A 21,809-nucleotide genomic window follows, 5' to 3' on the forward strand; every position below is an offset into this window, starting at 1 on the left:
TGTTGTTTATTAGTATGTGGTGGCTTCTGTTAGACCAAGGGGAAAATCCGGCTTCCACTAAATTCACTGAACTCTCATCTTGGTTCTGTCAGTCGGCATTTGTGTAAATTCACAACTCTCTCCCAAAACTAGAATTGATTAATTGATTGATTTTATTTGACAGTTTCAAAACAGCGGCTCTGCCAAGGCATTGAGTGCAAACATAAAGGGAAAAAGTCAGCATAACACAATAAAGCCCAGAGGCTTATTTCCATTGTGGTCCCTTTGGGGATGGGGGTGTAGGGGAGGGGTCGGGACGGCAGATCTGACCTGGCAAGCATGACACAAAAACATCAATCAAAACAATAATACAATACACTCAGCAAGTTATTCACAGTATTAACAACATCAATCACTACCTCAGTGCTTCTTTGGGCAATGCTTGGCCCTACTCGCCACTCTGTTAATAAAGCTAATTAAAAACTCTGTACATCAGCGATAAATACATCAATATATCAACATTACTACGCAGCCCACTCAGCAGATTATACAAATCTGAGTCTGTTCATAAAACAAGAACAAGAAGTGAATTAAAGACTCCGGTCAGCTGAACTTCAGACTGACCTGCCTGTGAACCGTGAGCAGTGATGCAATGGAGGGCAAACCAACCTTTTTTTTTTTTTTTTGTGAAATAGTTTTCTGCCATTTTAGGCTGATATAAATCTCTTCATGATATAAATTGATGGGATTCATTGTATTAAGCACCACCAAAACAATGTAAGTTATGAGGATAGGATCTTTTACAGACAGAAAAAAAAACATTAATGTTTTTCTGAAAATCGAATTGATTTTTGTTTCTATTGGTGGTTGTTTGCCTTATGATTATCAACGATTGGTCATCATAGTTCACCCACCTTTTATTTACCACTCCATCACTGGTCATATGTTGTTAAGAGATATGAGATAGAGCAGGACCCAACCTGTCCCTAGAAGTCAAAAGGGAAATATTATAGTCATATATATTATAACCAGAGAAGCTAAAAGATGGCTATAGCTATCTGTAAATTGTTTAATCTTTGTCAAAAACCCCAGTCTGGAGCTTCAGTTTGTCAACTGAGACAGGAGAGCAGGAACACATATGAAAATGTATAATCTTGCAATATTGGTGACCTTGTTATTAATTTAAATAATCATACATGTAAACTGTTGGTTTTTGATCAGTTAAAATGATCAAACGGAGGCATCACTTTGTTTTAAGGGTCACAGGCCAGAAAGGTTGATGTTGGTCTAAACAGTGTATACTGTAATCCTCATAAGAGTCCAGTTCTTATAGTCCTTGATGAAGTGTCTCTGAGCAAGGCAGTGGATGCCTACCTGCTGCTGGCCCCAAAAAACTCATTCCTAAATACATTTACTTACAAATAAGCAAAAAAAAAATGCAACAAAGATCTAATTCAATATTCATGAATGAAAGGCATTTTGCACAAAGTTAGTTTGTTGTAAGTTGAACAGTGTGCACCCTGCAGGCTCCTGTTCCCAGGCGTCAGGGGAAGTTAGATCACTGTAGCTCATAATGAAGTCCCTCAGGCCTCAGGTCATTTCAGCTTGACATGTTTGTTTGACCAGGAACATTTAGCTTCACAACAAGCCATTAGCCACTTTGTCTCCTAATTCCCTCTGAAGCAAATTATAGCAGGAGCCGTTAACCAGTGAGACCAATCAGCCTGAGCAGACTAACCACTGGTTATACTGTAATGACCTCCCTTCAGACTGCAGACAGACAGGCAGAGACAGACAGACAGGCAGAAAGACAGACAGGCAGAAAGACAGATATTTTCATCACTGGAAAATGATAAACTCGCTGGTCAATAGACCAACTGGGCAGTTTCAGGATTGGGAGGATGCCAATCTCTGAACCCATCGTCTATCGGTCTGAGGACGATCAGACTCTGGGGGGCGACGGCCAATATTTGGGGGTTTCCGGTGTAGCCAAGACTTCCTCTTCCGTGCGCCGGTCATTGTTTACAGTCCGATTAGCGACTTGAGACGCGAGAATGGAGTCGGAGTCGAGAAACGATGTCTCATATGCAGATATCTGTTTATAGAGTGTACGGTTTCGGTGGTGGAGTACCCCTTACATACTGCAGGATAGCAGCTGCTGCTGAGATGTTCCACGAGGAGGAAGAAGCACAGCATCCACTCAGACGTCAAGTTCATCAAAACTCTCATTTACTGCACTTTTGACATGGCCATATTTACAAAATCAAAACAGCAATACAGAGGGACAGGGGTTCCCCTCTACCCACAACCAGGCACCCGACAACTGAATACCCCCCAGTATATAAATGCCCTGAGCCCAACCACTGCAAATACAATAGGGCTGACATTTACAAGAAAAGCTGCAACAATATATACATATGTTAAGTACTTAACATTTTATCTTTACACACTCTTTTCCAACACCATATAAACATTTACATTTTGCCCAACTATACATTTAATCCCTAAACAATCAGACACACAACTTAACTCCCTTACAACCTCCCCCCCCCCCCCCCCCCTCTCCTCAGTCCACTTGGTCTTCCCCCAATAAGGCTGATTGAAATCACCAGGGCCTTGTCAGCAGCACTCTCATGGGCGCGCCTCCACGACAATGCTGAAGCAGGAAGTAAACCTCAGAGAGAGAGTGGATGATCAGAAACAAACCCGAAGCACAACCAGAAACATCTCTTGAAAATAATCCAGCTAATGCATTAAACTAAATAGGATCCATCTTTAGTAAAACACAACACCAAAAGAATGAACAAAAGAATGAAGACTTAGTGTCTGAATGTATGCATGTAAAATGTATGGAAATGTATGTGTGTGCACAGAAACGTACACCTGTTTAGTGAGGGGCTGCATGCAGATCCCTCACATAGAGATTAGAGATTAGAGACCTAAAACACCTACAGAAAGTGTCGATGTTTGTGTGTTGTTTGGAGAAACGTTCGACTCTCGCCTCTCCAGGTGCCTGAGCAGTCAGTCTCTCTCTCCTCTCTAGATTACTTGGTTTGGTTGGACTTTGGTTGATTCATTTTGGTTTTCTTACACCCATACATGTTCACACATCCATACACTACACACACTACTGACTGATGAACTGACTGCATACTTAATTTAGCTTACTCAAATAAATGTATTGTACTTTGTCCTTCCTTTGAGCCGGGTCGTGACAAAATGGGGGCTCGTCCGATCAGATTTTGGTAGTATTAGTTTTTCTTTGCTACTTTTGGGTGGAGTATCACACATGACAGTAGTGTTTTGTTAGTTTGGGGAGCATTAATCTAATCCATTTTGGGCTCATTGTTTTGAGGTAAACAGGTAGTGCTAAAATGTTTGGTGTGGCATTAGTTTGACTGGTGTTCTCCTCTGTGAGGTGTAGCAGCAGGTTCTACTAGAGAGTCTGTTGCGGGGTGTTTTTTAGTGTGACGGAGAAAGTGGTTAGAGCAATTGGCTCGGGATCACATTCAGGGTTTCTTGGGGGGTCGCTGTTTGTATGCAGTTGCCCTCCAGTGCCACTGAGTTACAGTGAATAAGTACCCGCCACAAGTATCTGTCCGAAGACTAGGGATGAGTTTAGTTAGCTAGTTAATCTTACTAGTTACTTTAGGATGGGGAGACTCCAGTTCTTTTGGCCACTTGTTACATAGCGCAAAGGTTTTTTTGTAGAGTTTACCTCAACTTAATTATCTAGGTTGCTAGATTTGGTTGGTGGTTATGGCTAACTTTGTGGAAGATTTCATTCAGTCTCCCTCTGATGAGTTGCTGGAGCAATGTACCAAGGAACAGTTGATGAAGATTGCTCAGCATTACTCTGTTGAAGTTGAGCCCAGGCGTACAAAGGAAAACCTGAAGAGTATCATAAAGGCTAACTTGCAAGAAGATGGTGTGCTGATGGATGGGGGAGGTAAGAGTGGTGTAAGTACTTGTATGGCTGGCTTAACATTTGAACAGCAGAAGGAATTGCTGCTTTTGAAGTTAGAACATGAAAAGGAGTTGGAAAGAATCAAATATAAAAAGGAACAACTGAAATTGAATTTGGAACTGCAAAAATTGGCATTGATTAAGAAGGTAGAATGTCGGCATCTGTTTTAAATGAGGTAACCACTGGTTCACGTTTTGATGTTGCAAGTAACTTGAGGTTGTTGCCAAAGTTTAGTGAAAAGGATGTCGAGATTTTTTTTTGTATGTTTGAGCGTGTTGCTGATTCAAGAAGCTGGCCTGATGAGGAGCGAACTCTAATGTTACAGAGTGTCTTTACAGGTAAAGCACAAGAGGCTTACTCCACTCTATCTGCTGAGGACTGTAAAGTTTACAATACGGTAAAATCAGCTGTCTTGAAGGCATATGAGTTAGTTCCTGAAGTATATCACCAACGTTTCAGGGGCTGGCGAAAGACTGGTAAACAAACACACGTGGAATTTGCACGGGATTTGATCTCACATTTTAATCGCTGGTGCTCTTCATCTGGTGTAAAAACATTTGATAAGTTATGTGATCTAGTTGTTCTTGAACAGTTCAAACAGTCTGTGCCAGATTACATCGCAAAATATATTAATGAACATAAAGTCACATGTCCTAGTGAGGCTGCAGTGCTGGCTGATGAATATGTGGTGACACACAAGCGTATCTTTGGTGAGCGGTATAATAGTGACAAATCCCAGAAAGCAGATTCTTTGTCCCCAAAGTTGGAACAGCAGCCTAATGGAAAAAGTGATCCAAATGTGTGTAACTATTGCCATCAAAAGGGCCCTTGGAAAAAAGATCCCATGTGAAGTCGGCTGGTTTGGCTGCACCTGTTCATAATCCCACAGTTGGTGACGCAGCAGAACTGGTGGCTCCATTTCGAATGCAGGTTAAGCCAATAGACACCTCTGAGATTGACTTGGGTTATGCTCCATTCATGTCTGACGGACTTGTAACGCTAATTGGGAGTGACAAGAAAGTTCCAGTCAGAATTTTGAGGGACTCAGGAGCTTTGCATACCTTTGTGAGAGAGGCGATCCTGCCTTTTTCTCCAGGTTCAGACACAGGGGGCTGTGTTCCAGTTAGAGGGATGGGTCTGCAAACCCTTTTTGTGCCTGTGCATAAAATGTTTTTGTCCTGTGATTTTGTACAGGGAGACGTGGAGGTTGGTGTTCTTCCGGAACTGCCAGTTGGAGGAGTTGACATCATTTTAGGAAATGACCTGGCAGGTGGCCGTGTGTGGCCAGATGATGTAAGACCAGGCAGTGTACAAATACCTCATGTGTCAATGCAAACAAAAAATACATGTGTTTCATCCTTAGAACCTCCAGAGGTCGCTGAACCAGAGCAGGCGGTTTCTACAGTCTGTGCTCCAGAACCGCAAGGGGTCACTGAATCAGAGCAAGCTGTGTCTACAGTCTGTGCCGTGACTCGTGCAATGACTGCTGCTCTGGCTGATAGTGATGCGGTTTCAGAAAAGTCTTGTGAGGTAAAAAAGTTTGCATTGTCAGTGCCAACTGATCTTTCTGTTTCTCGTTCAGAGCTGGTGAAAGAACAAAGAGAGGACCAGTCTCTGAAGGACATGTACGACCTGGTTTTGCCTACATCTCAGGTGGGAAAAGTTAGGCAGGGGTATTTCCTCCAGGATGATCGCTTGCTTAGGGTGTGGGCTCCTCATGGGGAGGCATTCAGTGGTGATCCTATTGTGAAAATTGTACTGCCTTTAAAATTTAGGACATCAGTAATTCAGACAGCTCATGATAATGTTGCAGGACATACGGGTGTGAAAAAAACCTACAATCGTGTGCTCCAGTATTTTTTCTGGCCACGTTTAAAACGTGATGTTTCTGCATATATAAAGACGTGTCCCACTTGACAGGTTACAAGCAAACCTAATCAAACTATAAAACCTGCTCCTTTGTATCCAATACCTGCAGTTAGTCAGCCGTTCGAACATCTGATTATTGACTGTGTGGGCCCTCTTCCCCGGTCCAAGTCAGGTTGTTCTTATTTGTTAACTGTAATGTGTCAGTCAACTAGATATCCGGCTGCTTATCCACTGCGTACAATCTCTGCAAAATCGGTAGTCAAGGCCATCAGCCAGTTCATATCTGTGTTTGGGATCCCCAAAATAATACAGAGTGATCAAGGGTCAAATTTTACATCTCGGTTGTTTGCACAAGTTCTCAAACAACTTCACATAAAGCATAATAAGGCCTCAGCATACCATCCACAGAGCCGAGGTGCACTTGAACGCTTTCATCAGCATTTAAAATCGTTGCTGCGCGCTTACTGCACAGAGTTGAAGGCAGATTGGGAGGAGGGTTTACCATGGCTCTTGTTGGCAGCTAGAGAAGTTGTCCAGGAAAGTACAGGATTTAGTCCCAATGAACTTGTTTTTGCACACACTGTCCATGGTCCTTTGTCTGTGGTGCATGATCAGTGGATGTCGACTGACCCCCCACAGAACTTGATTACTTATGTTAATGGTTTCAGGCAAAGACTATACGAGGCTGGGGAAATGGCAAAACAAAAATTACAAGCCTCTCAGAAAAAAATGAAAAGATTGTTTGACCGCAGAGTAGAGCGATGTGACCTGGTTTTGGTTCTGCTGCCGCTTGTTAATTCCCCTTTTCAGGCGAAATTCTTTGGTCCATGCAATGTAATCCGTAAGGTTTCAGAACAAAATTACCTGATCGAAATGCCAAATAAAAGAAAGTCGAATAAAATCTGTCATGTTAATTTGCTCAAACCTTGTTATGCGCGTGCTCCTTCGGGTGAGGCTGCCCAAGGTTATCCAGTTCTAATAGCAAATACGTCCATGTCAGCACTTGAAGAAGAGGGAAATGTCTGGTGAAGGGGTGCTGCAACCACGGCTTAAAAATTCACAAACTCTAGCAAAGTTAAATACACTACTAGGACATTTGGATGACAATAAATGTAAACAGCTGGTCGAGGTTATTCAAAGTTATCCAGGTTTGTTCTCAGACACTCCTACTTGTACTAATTTAATAGAACATGATGTTGATGTGGGGGATGCTAAGCCCATCACTCAGCACTTCTATCGGGTTTCTCCAGAAAAGCGGAAAATACTAGACTCAGAAGTGTCATACATGTTGGAAAATGGTATTGCTGAACCCTCTTCATCTAGTTGGGCTTCTCCCTGTCTCTTGGTTAGTAAACCCGATTCCACACATAGGCCCTGCACTGATTTTCGAAAGGTTAATGCAGTGACAAAGCCCGATTCTTTTCCTCTCCCAAGGATGGAGGATTGTATTGATCAGGTGGGGGCGGCCAAATATGTCAGCAAATTTGACCTTCTTAAGGGTTACTGGCAGGTTCCCCTTTCTAAAAGAGCCAGAGAAATTTGTGCTTTTGTGACACCAGCAGGTCTATACTCTTACACCGTCATGCCATTTGGGCTGCGAAATGCCCCAGCCACATTTCAGAGGTTAATGAACAAAGTTGTGCGTGGGTTGGAGGGCTGTGCAGTTTATTTGGATGATGTGGTAATTTATAGTGACATGTGGGAAGAACATCTTAAGAGAGTACAGGCTTTATTTGACAGGCTGGTTTGGGCCCGCTTGACTATCAACTTGTCCAAATGTGAGTTTGCGAAAGCTACAGTAACCTATTTGGGTAAGGTTGTGGGGCAAGGGGAGGTTCGTCCCATTCATGCAAAAGTTTTGGCAATACAGGCATTTCCTGTTCCATCCACTAAGCGGGAGCTGTTGCGTTTCCTGGGGATGGCTGGTTATTACCGTGGGTTTTGTGCCAATTTTGCTTCTGTAGTGGCCCCACTGACTGAGTTGTTGAAGGCTGATGTTAAATATGTTTGGTCTCCAATTTGTCAACAGGCATTTGACCAAGTGAAGAGCCTGTTGTCTTCAGCTCCCGTGCTTGCAGCTCCCCGGCTGGACCTGCCATTCAAGTTGCAAGTTGATGCAAGTGATGTTGGGGCTGGGGCGGTCTTGTTACAGACGGATGAAAAGGGGGTTGAAAGACCAGTTAGCTACTTCTCTAAGAAGCTGAAAGTGTACCAAAGGCATTACTCAGTCATAGAAAAAGAAGCACTTGCTTTTATTTTGGCCCTTCAACATTTTGATGTTTGTGTTTGGTCAGGTTCTCGTTTGGTGGTATATACTGATCATAACCCGTTAACCTTTTTGCGTTCACTTCAGAATCCGAATCAAAGGTTGATGCGATGGACCTTGTTCTTGCAACCTTATCATTTGGACATACGTCATATTAAGGGCAAAGAAAATGTAGTTGCAGATGCATTGTCATGTGCGCCTTGGTCATAAGATGTCCTTTGGTAGACTTGTCTATCATTCCTTTATATTTCTATTAACCTTTCTATTCTATTAACTGCATATTTTAGAGTGGCCTTTTACTGTGAGCAGCCCAAGGCTCACCTGTGCAATAATCATGCTGTTTAATCAGCATCTTGATATGCCACACCTGTCAGGTGGATGGATTATCTTGGCAAAGGAGAAGTGCTCACTAACACGGATTTAAACAAATTTGTGAACAAAATTTGAGAGAAATAAGCCTTTTGTGTGCATAGAAAAAGTCTTAGATCTTTTATTTCAACTCATGAAAAATGGGAGCAAAAACAAAAGTGTTGCGTTTATATTTTTGTTCAGTATATATGGGTGCCTGAGCAGTCAGTCTCTCTCTCCTCTCTAGATTACTTGGTTTGGTTGGACTTTGATTCATTTTGGTCTTCTTACACCCATACATGTTCACACATCCATACACTACACACACTACTGATGAACTGACTGCATACTTAATTTAGCTTACTTAAATAAATGTATTGTACTTTAAAGAGTCATGTGTGGTCTCCACATTTTGTCCTTCCTTTGAGCCGGGTCGTGACATTTGGAAATTGATTTTAATTATTCTTTTCAGTAAAACAAACTGAACAACTGAGAGTTTAGTATCATAGTGCAATTAATTTACAACTAAGAAAGACGGTAGGCTGTGGCACATTTGGGGTGGTGGGGTGGGGGTGTCGCGGGGGGGGGGGCCTGACAGAAAAAGTTTGGGAACCACTGTTCTAGGCGAAGGAAGAGGAGAAGGTCGGTGCGTTCGCTGACCAAAGGAAGAGAGGAGGGGGGCGAGTACAACATGCTAGTTCAGCAGATGCGTGAGCTGGATGAAGAAAAGCACTTCTCCTACTTTCGAGTGTCCGCAGCTCGATTTGATGATTTAAAGATTTTTTTGATAGTTTTACATTGAAGAGAGACAGGAAAGAGAGTGAGGGATGACATGCAACAAAGGTCCCGGGCTGGATTCAAACCCACAATGTCATAGTTACGTGATATGAGCCTTAGACCACTGAGCCACCAGGACACCCCACAATTAGATGATTTCAATCTCAGTGTTTTCTAGCATGGAGCAGTTCCCAACAGTGTGTGGCTGCAATGTACAGGATGTGGATTGCAATGGCATGTTCTCTTGTTTCATGATCCCTAGAGGAAGAACTCTACTGATTTTGATGTGTTTATGATTATTGTAACTAAACATTGCACAAAAAGTTCGGAACTTTGTGTTTGGTAGATTATTTCTCTGTTGTAACAATGCTTCTTGGCAATACATTTTATACCGTTGGAAAGCCTGTTTATTTCCCTTTTAAATGGTGCCTCATTTGTAAGGAACATGCATTTGTGGGATGAGCAGCACAGCTGAGTATGTGGGTTGCGCTCATGTAAAATTTGCCAAATCTTCTCTGCCAATGCCAAACAGCTTATTCTGCTGTTGCTATTGACTCTTGTTCGGTGTTGTTTGGTGGATTGGATGATTGAAGTCTATCAGTAACAAGGAAGAAACAAGACATATTGGCAATTTTACAATTTATTCATTTAACAAACAGTCAGGAGCCTCAGTAGCGTGTGGAAGAACCATACACAGCCACAACAGCCTGGCACCTCCTCCTCATGCTGGTCACCAGCCTGGTCACACACTGCTGTGGGATGGCATTCCACTCCTCAACCAGGATTTGTCGCGAGTCAGCCGACGTGGTTGTGTCGGTCACTCTAGCACGAACAGCACACCCAAGCTGATCCCATAAGTGTTCAGTTGGGTTGAGGTCAGGACTGTTGGCAGGCCGTTCCATTCTCTCTACTCCCAAATTCTGGAGGTAGTCTCTGATAAACCCCGCTCTGTGGGGGCGAGCGTTGTCATCTTGGAGGATGGAGTTCGGTCCCAGACTGTGGAGATATGGGATCGCCACCGGTTGCGGAATCTCATCTCGATATCTCTCTGCATTGAGATCGCCTCCGATGATGACAAGCCTTGTTTTTCCAGTGATGGAGATGCCGCCCCACACCATCACACCGCCTCCACCAAAAGGTGTTACTCTATCGGTGCAGCGATCAGCACAGCGTTCTCCCCGTCTTCTCCACACTTTGACCCTACGATCCAACTTCTGTAGGCAGAATCTGGACTCATCGCTGAACATAACGTTGCTCCACATGTTCAGGTTCCAGTGCAGGTGCCAATCAGGTACCTGATTGTCAGCACCTGGGGGTGCCGGAAGCTCAAAACAAGAGTCAATAGCAACAGCAGCATAAGCTGTTTGGCATTGGCAGAGAAGATTTTCATTTTTCTGTGCTGCTCATTTTTCTGTGCTGCTCATCCCACAAATGCATGTTCCTTACAAATGGGGCACCATTTAAAAGGGAAATAAACTGTATTGCCAAGAAGCATTGTTACAACAGAGAAATAATCTACCAAACACAAAGTTCCGAACTTTTTGTTCGATGTTTATTATTAATTAACTAATTAAATTCATGTCCATGCTATTTGGACCCATATCTCACCAATGGTGCATTATATTGTATTGAAATTTGTCAAGAGAATTGTTCAGGCAATTATGGAGATTTGTATGAAGTTTGCACTTTCTGTGATTATTATTAATAAAATAGTTAATTAGTTAAATTTATTATTGAGTGTTAAAAATAGTTAAGGTGCATACCCTTTATTATTGGGGAGATAATCCCTAGATTATATCCATTCATTTTGGAGTATTTCCGAGTAATAATGATAACATACTTAACTGGTTAACTATATACTATACTATATACTATACTAGTTAAGGTATGCAACCTTTATTATTATGAAGATTAGCCCAGAAGGAAAAATTTGATTATTTGGCGAAATAAAAATAGTTGGGACATACAACCAATATAATTAGGAAGATTAACCCTGGAGTCTTATTGTGTGATTATTGAATGGATTTTTATTACATTTGACTTAAGGACTTAAGGACGCTGTCAGCCCCCGACAGCGTCCTTGTTACAAAATTGTTATTGGACTTCTTGTTTTGTTACCCTGTAACTACAACATTGTTATTTTATTAGTGCCACATAATTACAAACTAGTTACACCGTAATTAGCGAGCTGTAATATAAAGCGTTACCTAACGTTGAAGCACAAAGCTGTATTACTGTAGTTATTTTTACCAAAATAATTCAACATTCAATAGTCCATAAATAAAAGATGTACCTGCAAGCAGGAAAATATTTAATAATACAGTGAGTATTAAGAATGTTTATAAAATGTAAGGCTACTGTTGAAACACCCAGTATAGTTGGAAATATGGCACATGCAGCTTTTAGGTGCTACGTTTCTGTATAGGCTGATAGAATTTACAATTTACAATTTACAAGTTAAAGGCGAGTACTTCTCTTAAAGGGAATGTGCCTGGCCCGCTGAGAGAAAAATCATACTGTCCAGAAACCTGGTAACCCAATGGGCAGTCCACCAACCAAGTCCACCAACTATGAATGAGAGGCGATCTGATTTTGGGTTTGATTAAAGCAGTTACTATAAAACAATATAAATAACTGGTTACATTGTAAAAACAGGACAGTGTAGGACATTAATATAAGTGGAATAAAAAAGTTGTCAACATTTCCCACTGACTCTTGTCTTAGCTTATTTCATCTGTTTAATATTTTGTTTAAATTCATTACTGAAATTTTATGTCAATTTTATGTCAACATACTACACTCCACATTAAGTTAATGACAGTCAGGCATTATCAGCAATTATTTTTGCAATTTTTTGCAAAATAATTTTTCAAGACTAGAAAATACCAAATTAATTTCTGTTACTTTTCTAGACTTAGTACACTTACATAGAAACCCTGGGACTAGTCTACATTTTGCAATACACCAGATTTTTACATATCTTTCGTATTTTGGACATTCCCATTCCATACATGATAGGATTGAAAAGCGGTTGGATTGTTAAAAAATACAGTGATAAGATAATGCGCAACACACTGGGCACACTGGTCATGTCAAATCTGCTCTGCAACATTTCAAAGCAGCACCCAAAGGAAAAGTTCAGAAGGGAAGCAAGGTGAGGTGTGCAGGTGCTAACAGCTTTTTGTCTGGTCTCTTTTGAACTGGCAAAACAAATCTGAAGAATCTTCATGTAAGAAAAAAGGATTGGAAATAGAGGGACTAAGATGCTTAAAACAGTGCCAAAGAGTCCATAGATGTTATTTACTCTGGTGTCAGAGCATGCCAGCTTGACGATGGGGTAGTTGTGACAATACACACTGTTTATGATGTTTCCACACAGTGTCAAACGAATGCTCAAGGATAGAGTGATCAGGAATTTGAGAAAAGAATACAACCATATCACAACAATAAAGACAGAGACCTTGTTAGATGTCATGCGTGTATTATATTGTAGAGGACAGCAGATAGCAAGGTACCTGTCATAAGACATGAGGGCTAAGTTGGAAAACTCTACAGAGGCATATGTGTATAAACAGTAAATCTGCAAAAAACAAAATGAGGCAGAAACAGTGTGAGTGTCAGAGATTATCTGAACCAGAAGGAATGGAAACAACCCTGCACTACCATACAGTTCATTTACAAACAGGCTGCACAGAAAAAGATACATAGGTTCATGTAAGCTTCTATTCATACAGATAACCACAATGAGTGCTGTGTTGGAAAAAACAATTGCAATATATAACAATGCAGTTATCATAAAATAAAAGTATTTCAAAGGTCCAACATGCATATAAGCCCCAAGAATGAAATAAGATAGAGTAGAATTGACCATTATCCTTGTTTTAGTTCACAAAACAATAATTAGTGTGCACATGAATTAATTTGAATGCTTCTCATTATTTATCTCAAAGTTAAACATTTGGTAGAGTTTTCAAAGACAGCATTTTGGAAAAATGTATTTGTTAAGCTTTAAACGGACACCCTACTAACACTGCTTTGCTGAGCTTTCATTTAGAAATGATCATCAAGTGTAAAGAAAATTAACAAATGTGAGAAGCAACCCAAACTTACCATTCACTCCCCTACCCACACAGAATATCCAGGAACCTTTCAATATAAGTTTATAAATGACACAACAAAGTTTACATGTTACACACAATTTAACATTTGTCATCTGCTGTCCTGTACACAGCTGTCATCATATCTAACTGTAGACCGTAGAAATGTCTGCTGCTTTATACCTTTTCAAGACAGGAGAAACCTACCAGGTCAGTCCCATCTCATTATCAAAGGCCTTTACCTGTCAGTCAGATATTAATACTTACCTAGACTTACCCACAATGTACCTGTAGTAGAAAAGAAAACCTAATGGAAAACTAATTGTAATTTTACACCTTTTGTATTGTTTTTCAGTTTTACAAGAAAATATAAATAGATGTCTAATGGGACAAATCAAAGTGAAGAGAAAAAACAGCAAGATAAGACTTGAAACTCACTCATGCTTCAAGTCTTAATTGGACATGATTAAGTTAGCTATCTGTCTAGCCTGATATTGGCATATTAGGTGAGGATGTTACATGTCCTGAATGAAGCGCTGGGCCCAAACTGGTGCAACACATTTATTTATAGGGGGGTTACCTGTGCAAAACATTTAACACCGTGGTCAGCAATGCTCATCATCTCTTCGTGGCACTAGCTCTATCTCTGACCTCTGAACTTCCCTGTATATACTTTACACATACACTCAATGGACTTCACTTATTTTAACCATCTAGTACGCCCTGCTACCAACATTTACATGTTTAAGCTGCACCTTGACATCTTTTACATAATACAGAAACAACACTGAACATATATAGCCATACAAATATTTTAAGTTCCATAAATGTCTCTTGCTCAATTAACTAATTCAAAACATCACATTATACATTAACCTCTATTTACAGGATGACCTAGCCAGTCTAACTAGCCCTGTTACCCATTATATCTGCTGGCAGGGAAATAGAGTAAACCTAGCTTTCCAGCCTATGTTTCTACAGGCTTAACGTTACAGGTCTGACTTGGCGGGCTAACTGCCTGTATTCTAGCAATATTCTTACTTTTAAACACTCTGAACACAAATAACATCATCTACGAGACACAGTAAAATGCTATTAACAAAACACATAAACATTTCACGGACTTTACCGAATCAAAATGGCCGCTAGCCCTAACCGTTAATACTCATTACACTGTGAATTACCCCTGCTAATCGCCAATGCTAATATTAGCCTGTGAATCGCTAATGCTAACCGCTAGCGCGAGTTGCTAATGTTAATCGCTAGCGCGATTCACTTATACTTTCAGCACATACTCACATCCCGGGCCCCACACATTCAAATTCCCTTTGTATCCGACCCCAAACCAATGTCCATAACACTTAAGAGTTTACTTTTGTCACCATAGCAGTTCTTACCTGTGCAAAACATTTAACACCGTGGTCAGCAATGCTCATCATCTCTTCGTGGCACTATAGCTCTATCTCTGACCTCTGAACTTCCCTGTATGCCGCAAAAGTGATGCGTGCTGACAGCTAAACTCAGAGCACCCTCTGCTGCCCTGCTCTATAATATAGTCTGTTGAAACCCCTTATGGGACACAAGGACAGAATAGTAACAAGCTCAGATCCTGTACAGACCTCCTACAACAGGCAAGTTTGGAGCAAATTGTGGAATGTTAAGTTTCACTTGTGTTTTCACACCTGGAAACTCTGTGGATTGAGTTCAATGCTGCTGGTCTGTGCATCTCCAAATGACAAACATGATGTGATGCGTGCATCAGAGATCGATTTAGATCAATTTCTACCAACTTTTGATTTTGTGTTTCTGTATGGGAAACCCTGCATCTCGCAGTCAAAGACGGCATCTAGAGGCCATCTCACGAAGCACATCATCTCACGAAGCACATCATCTCACGAAGTGACAGATGACTGACTGACTGACTGACTGACTGCCTGCCTGCCTGACCTGAATTTGCCTCGTGATGCCCTTGGCTTCGCTGTGGGAAAAAGGTATGCACTCAGTGGATTTCACCTACTCCAAAGTGTACTACAACTGCAAGCTTCATGTCTTCTTCGTTGATTGACAAACACATGAGATGCAGCGCCATGATAATACAGAAGACCAGCATTTCATGGGAACGAGGTCTCACTGCCCAAACTCCAGATCCTCAGCAAGGTCCACTAGGTCATCAGCCAGTGCAGCAGCCATGAAGGCACAGGATCAGACGGAAGCTGCACAAGCAAGCGCGTCCTCTGCTGAGAAAGAAGCAAAGTTGATGAGGGAAAAAGCATACCTTCCTGCAGATTCAGCTTGTAAGGAGGCAGAGTTGTAGGCTCAATTGCACCTCCTGAAACTAGAGAGAGAAGCAGCTGCGGCCTCAGCTGAGGCAGCTTTCTTGGAAGCTGCAGTTGAGCAAGAAGAAAAGCAGTCACAAAGGGGAGATGACATTCCAGTTACCTCTCTAAAGCCTGCACAGTGCATCCAGGAGTATGTACAAAGCCTTTCCCAGTCACCATTGTCACAGGGTGTCTTGATACACTTGGGGAGAGTTGAACACTTCTACAGCTAGACACCAAGTTCTCTCTAATGACTTGTATCCCTGTAAACGTACCAAGAACTTAATTTCCAGCCTCTGGAAGGCGACTGACAGATCCCAGAGCACATCCCACTGCCCTCCAAGATCACTGTTGAGCGCAGTCAGGGCCAACTACAAAAGAATATTGTGAGCCTCCTCAGACAACAGCTCTACACAACTCCTCTACTGAGACAACAGCCATGCCAGATATGGTAAAATATCTGATCCAGCATGAAATGGGGGCATCAGCTCTCCAAAAGTTTGATGACTGCCCACAAAATTACTGGGGATTGAAATCATTGTTCATCAGCCTCACCAAAGATTTGGCCTTGTCAGCAAGAGAACAACTTGATCTTCTGGTGAAGTGGCTAGGGCCTCAGTCATCTGAGCAGAATCAGCTCTGTGCATGTGCATAACCCAGCGATTGGCATCTACATGGTGAGGAGAAGGCTGGAGGAGACCTATGGAGCACCTGAAACAATTGAACACACACTATACAAGAAAATTGAGGAGTTCCCAAAAATCTCCAACAAAGATAATGTGAAACTTTGAGAGCTTGGTGATCTGCTTTTGGAGCTTGAACTAGCCAAGGAAGAGGGGTACATACCCAGCCTTGCATATCTAGACACGGCACGTGGGATCAATCCCATTGTGGAAAAGATGCCATATGTATTGCTCTAGGATCACAATTCAAGGACAAACACCAGGTAACGAACCCACCTTTTACATTCTTTGCACAATTCATTCGCAATCAAACCAGGACAACCACAGACAAAGAGACCTGAGAAGAATCAAAGCAAAACACAGGTTTCTGTTAGAAAAACAGGAGTGGAAAGTGTCTGCTAAGTGAGGCCAGCATTTCAGGGAAGATGTCAGCAGACTATGAGAAACACTGCCCACTCCTTAAAAAGCCTCACCCTCCTGCCAAGTGCCATAGCTTCAGAGGCAAGCCTCTCAAAGAACGCTAAGTTTACCTGAAAGAGAGGAACTACTGCTTTAAATGTTGTGCATCCGCAAAGCATAAAGCAAAGAACTGTGAAGTGCACCTTAAGTGCAGTGAGTGTGACAGTGACAGACATGTCTCTGCGCTACACCCTGGCCCTCCTCCAGGAAATGCAGAACCCTCTGCTCCGGTGGATTTGCATGGCAGGGAGCCAGAGTCAAATACTTCAAATGAAGTGACATCTAACGGCCGAAATACATGGGACACGGACGCGACGTGTCACGTAGGCGGGGCGGAGCGGGGTTTTTTACCTGCTACACAGACTCCGTCTTTGTAGTGTGTGGTTGCGTGCCACATAGATGATTGGATTCACTGTTTTTTTGAGTTCTGCCAAGTGATAGCCTAATGCAGTTGGTTTATGCAGGGTTTGGAAGTGTAGGCGATCTTAACTGGTACTGAATTAATTAACTAGATCGTTTTAACTACAGGATCATGGATACACATTGATTTGATTGATTTATTTTAATGTGCGATGTAAAAAGACCCACAAGGTCGCTCTGCTGCGTCACATTGCCTCTGGTACAATGAGGTATTTATTTTAATCATTTTTAAACAGATTGTACTCGTTTTTTACACAGTTCTATAGAGTTTTTACCTGTTTGAGGGCCGCGTAGCCGCGCGTAAAGGGGAAAAAATAGACCAGACGCGCAAAAATAGAGATGAGCCGGGCGATGCCTGCGCGGGTGCGCGCAGCTTCCGTGGTCCGTGTAGCAGCTTCAGTTGATTATAATGGACGCGCTCTGTTGCAGGCATTCTGCGGCAGACGTGTCGCGCCGCGTCCATGTCCCATGTATTTCGGCCGTAAGTGTACAGAGGTCTGTACAGGAACTGACAGTCCAAGATCCTGCTCCAACATATGTCTTGCTAAAGTGTACCCAGAAGAACATCCTGAGAGAGCAGCGGTCCTGGATGACCAAAGTAATTGGTAATGTGGTAACACTGTGACATACAGTATACTCTTACAACATGCTCAGGCATGATGGAGACCAATGATGGAGGCAATAACCGTGACAACTTTGCAGAGCCATGAGGAATGTTGGTGCCTACCAATATTTGGGGGGTACCAGCCACAAACCTGGAAAAATCAGGATAGTGTTTGATTCAAGTGCAAGGCATGAAGGCGTATCCGTAAATGACATCCTTCCGAGTGGTCCCAACCTCAACAACACCGTTGGGAGTATTCATGCATTTTTGTGAAGAATCCATCGCTGTGACCACTGATATACAGCAAATGTTTTATTGTTTCATGGCTCGAGAGGACAACAGAGATTACCTCAGATTTCTCTGGTTCCAAGACAGTGAACTTCAGAAGGACATACAGGATGAATACAGGATCAAGGTCTGTGTGTTTGGAAACAGCCCTTTACCGGTTGTGGTGATATATGGCCTGAGGAGAGCTGCTCAGGCTGGTGAAAAGGAGTATAGCTCAGATGCAAAGCAGATTGTCATCAGAAATTTCTAAGTTGATGACAGCTAGTCCTCCCTTCCTAGTGAGATGGAGGTGGTTGACCTTCTGAAGCGAACAAAAGAGATGTTGGCAGAGTCCAACTAACCGCTTCTTAAAATAGCCTCCAACAGCCATGTTATGATGGAGTCGTTCCCCCCCAGAGGATCTTGCCATGCCTTAACCCACCAAGTGCTTCCCACTTTGGTGGCTGTTGGGAGAGGGAGATAAGATCACTCAAGCAAGCCCTCCAAATCACCATTGGTGCTCAGTCTGTCACTGTAGATGTCCTGCATACTGTGCTTATAGAAGTTGAGGGGGTCCTCAATTCCAAGCCCTTGGGCTACACCCCATCAGACATCGCTGACCCCGACCCTGTCACACCCAACACCTTGCTGATGGGGCGGCCTGATGCATCAGTCCCCTAGAGTCAGAGCTTCTCAGCAGATGGAGGTGGCACCACAGCCAACTGCTTGCAGACCACTTTTGGAAGAACTTCATCTGGTTCTGTCTGCCCAGTCCACAAGCCCATCAGAAGTGGTATTCTGACTACCAGACCTTAACGTTGGCATCACGGCAATGGTAGTTGAACCCCAGCTATCCGGGCTCTATGGCCATTTGGATTACACAGACTGGTCCTGGACCTGATGGTAGAGTAAGAGTCAGAGAAGTGAAGGTAGGAAATCACACCTACACCCATCCAGCATCATGGTTTGTCCGCCTCCCCACATTGCCTGATTAGATTGTTTTGGATGGACCAAGGGGCTATTGGCTATAGGCCTTTTGGGCAGCTGCTAAAAAGGCCAAACTCACTTGGAGCACCTATAGCTAAATTATCCTAATCTCTTTGACTCTCATAACAAAACTCTCTCCGATACGTAATGAACAGAGCAACCAATCACACCACACTTTAGCAGAGGTCAGTGGGATCTTTTTTTTTTGTGCAAAGAATAATAAACTTATATTTTCATATAGAAATTAGCCTTGTTATATTCATTCTGTATCCAAAGTTTTTTTTTTTTTTTTTTCTCCAAAGATAATTGCAGGGGGTGCTTAGGGGGAGCATGGCTCATTCCAGGGGTAGCTCAAAGGCCTTTGATAATGAGGTGGGACTGACCTGGCAGGTTTCTCCTGTCTTGAAAAGGTATAAAGCAGCAGCCATTGCTGCAGTCTACAGTTAGATATGATGACAGCTGTGTACAGGACAGCAGATGACAAATGTTAAATTGTGTGTAACATGTAAACTTTGTTGTGTCATTTATAAACTTATATTGAAAGGTTCCTGGATATTCTGCGTGGGTAGGGGAGTGAATGGTAAGTTTGGGTTGCTTCTCACATTTGTTAATTTTCTTTACACTTGATGATCATTTCTAAACAAAAGCTCAGCAAAGCAGTGTTAGTAGAGTGTCCGTTTAAAAGTTAGCAAATATGTGAAAGTGATGGCGCTTTTTCCAAGTGTTTAACTTTGAGATAAATAATGAGAAGCATTAATTCAAATTAATTCATGTGCACACTAGTTATTGTTTTGTGAACTAAAACAAGGATAATGGTCAATTCTACTCTATCTTATTTCATTCTTGGGGCTTATATGCATGTTGGACCTTTGAAATACTTTTATTTTATGATAACTGCATTGTTATATATTGCAATTGTTTTTTCCAACACAGCACTCATTGTGGTTATCTGTATGAAGAGAAGCTTACATGAACCTATGTATCTTTTTCTGTGCAGCCTGTTTGTAAATGAACTGTATGGTAGTGCAGGGTTGTTTCCATTCCTTCTGGTTCAGATAATCTCTGACACTCACACTGTTTCTGCCTCATTTTGTTTTTTGCAGATTTACTGTTTATATACATATGGCTCTGTAGAGTTTTGCAGCTTAGCCCTCATGTCTTATGACAGGTACCTTGCTATCTGTTGTCCTCTACAATATAATACACGCATGACATCTAACAAGGTGGCTGTCTTTATTGTTGTGATATGGTTGTACTCTTTTCTCAAATTCCTGATCACTCTATCCTTGAACATTCGTTTGCCACTGTGTAGAAACATCATAAACAGTGTGTATTGTCACAACTACCTGGTTGCTAAGCTGGCATGCTCTGACTCCAGAGTAAATAACATCTATGGACTCTTTGGCATTGTTCTCACCATCTTTGTTCCTCTAATTCCAATCCTTTTCTCTTACATGAAGATTCTTAAAGTTTGTTTTGCTGGTTCAAAAGAGACCAGACAAAAAGCTGTTAGTACCTGCACACCTCACCTTGCTTCCCTTCTGAACTTTTCCTTTGGGTGCTGCTTTGAAATATTGCAGAGCAGATTTGACATGACCAGTGTGCCCAGTGTGTTGCGCATTATCTTATCACTGTATTTTTTAATAATCCAACCGCTTTTCAATCCTATCATGTATGGAATGCGAATGTCCAAAATACGAAAGATATGTAAAAGTCTGGTCTATTGTAAAATGTAGGCTAGTTACAGGGTTCCTGTGTAGGTGTAGTAAGTCTGGAAAAGTACCGCAAAATAAATTGATATTTTCTAGTCTTGAAAAGTTTGGTGATTTCACAAAAAGAAAAAGAAAAATAATGGAAAAATGATCCTGATAGTGCCTCACTGTCATTGACTTTATTTGGATTGTGGTAGAAAGGAACTTTTCTTGGGAAGAACCATGACTAATTATAGGGAAAATAGAGGAATAGTTCAGTTGCTAAGTACCTATACAGAAAATGGAAGTGATCAGTTTGGTGGAGTTGATAAGATACTGTAAATTTCTAAAACAGTTTCCTGGAAAGAACTGCAAAACTATAAACTATTTATTGGAAAAATAAGACCCAGAGGCTGAAGACTTTTTACACGACAAGCATCTCTACCTGGCCCACTTCCCCGTCTATTCCCACATCTCCAGCTCCTGAAGACGCCCCTGTGTGGTTAGGATGTATACCTGTTTCTGGTGCTAGTTCTCCCCACCAGCCGATTCCAACTGTAAATTACTCAGTCCACATATTAGTAAAACACCACAAAGGCCTATTATACACAACCCTGTTATGATTCCACTTGTTTCTAATTACATTTTCTAATTACTGTGAAATATCCCGAGGGTAAGAAAAGCCTTGACCACCTACAAAGTCTCTTAAATCTGCTGTTTTGATTAATATACGTGTTTGATAAAAACGTCACTTTTAGGATTACTCCCAGAGCTACTAATCTAAACTCAAAGCACTCTGCAAAGTCTTCAAACCTAATAACAGTACCTCTTCAGCCTACTGTCTCTCTACCTCTTGAAATTGATTCCACCTCGATTTGCCTAGATAATCCTCTTGCTCTCAAATCAATAAATGGTATGGGGTTTCTTCATTTAAATATTAGAAGTTTGCTTCAACATCAGAAGTTAGACCATTTGAATTTGCTAGTTTTGCAGGCGGACACTGATATCTCTACTGAAACATGGCTTAAGAGTATCAATCAATCCAACGTTTGTGTAGAGCTGACAGAACTGGAAGAG

General features: G+C 41.8%; 2 protein-coding genes across 2 annotated transcripts; one reads left to right on the top strand and one right to left on the bottom strand.

Annotated features, from left to right (window-relative positions):
- Positions 1–12,153: 12,153 nt before the first annotated feature.
- LOC139642813 (olfactory receptor 10A3-like) lies at positions 12,154–13,101 on the bottom strand. The gene has a single exon (XM_071517841.1). It carries the CDS (start codon positions 13,075–13,077, stop codon positions 12,154–12,156), a length of 924 nt encoding a protein of 307 aa, XP_071373942.1. The 5' UTR covers positions 13,078–13,101.
- Positions 13,102–19,829: 6,728 nt separating this feature from the next.
- Positions 19,830–20,777, top strand: LOC139642814 (olfactory receptor 10A6-like). The gene has a single exon (XM_071517842.1). It carries the CDS (start codon positions 19,854–19,856, stop codon positions 20,775–20,777), a length of 924 nt encoding a protein of 307 aa, XP_071373943.1. The 5' UTR covers positions 19,830–19,853.
- Positions 20,778–21,809: the final 1,032 nt, after the last annotated feature.

This window comes from Centroberyx affinis, unplaced genomic scaffold, assembly GCF_046629955.1.
Source record: "Centroberyx affinis isolate AG114_WGS23_722 - 3 ecotype Tasmania unplaced genomic scaffold, CSIRO-AGI_Caff_v1 ptg000525l_1, whole genome shotgun sequence".
NCBI lineage: Eukaryota > Metazoa > Chordata > Actinopteri > Beryciformes > Berycidae > Centroberyx > Centroberyx affinis.

Bases quoted from the DNA above. Each gene is read 5' to 3' on its own strand.
- LOC139642814 (XM_071517842.1), top strand. From the start codon at position 19,854: ATGGTCAATTCTACTCTATCTTATTTCATTCTTGGGGCTTATATGCAT.
- LOC139642813 (XM_071517841.1), bottom strand. From the start codon at position 13,077: ATGGTCAATTCTACTCTATCTTATTTCATTCTTGGGGCTTATATGCAT.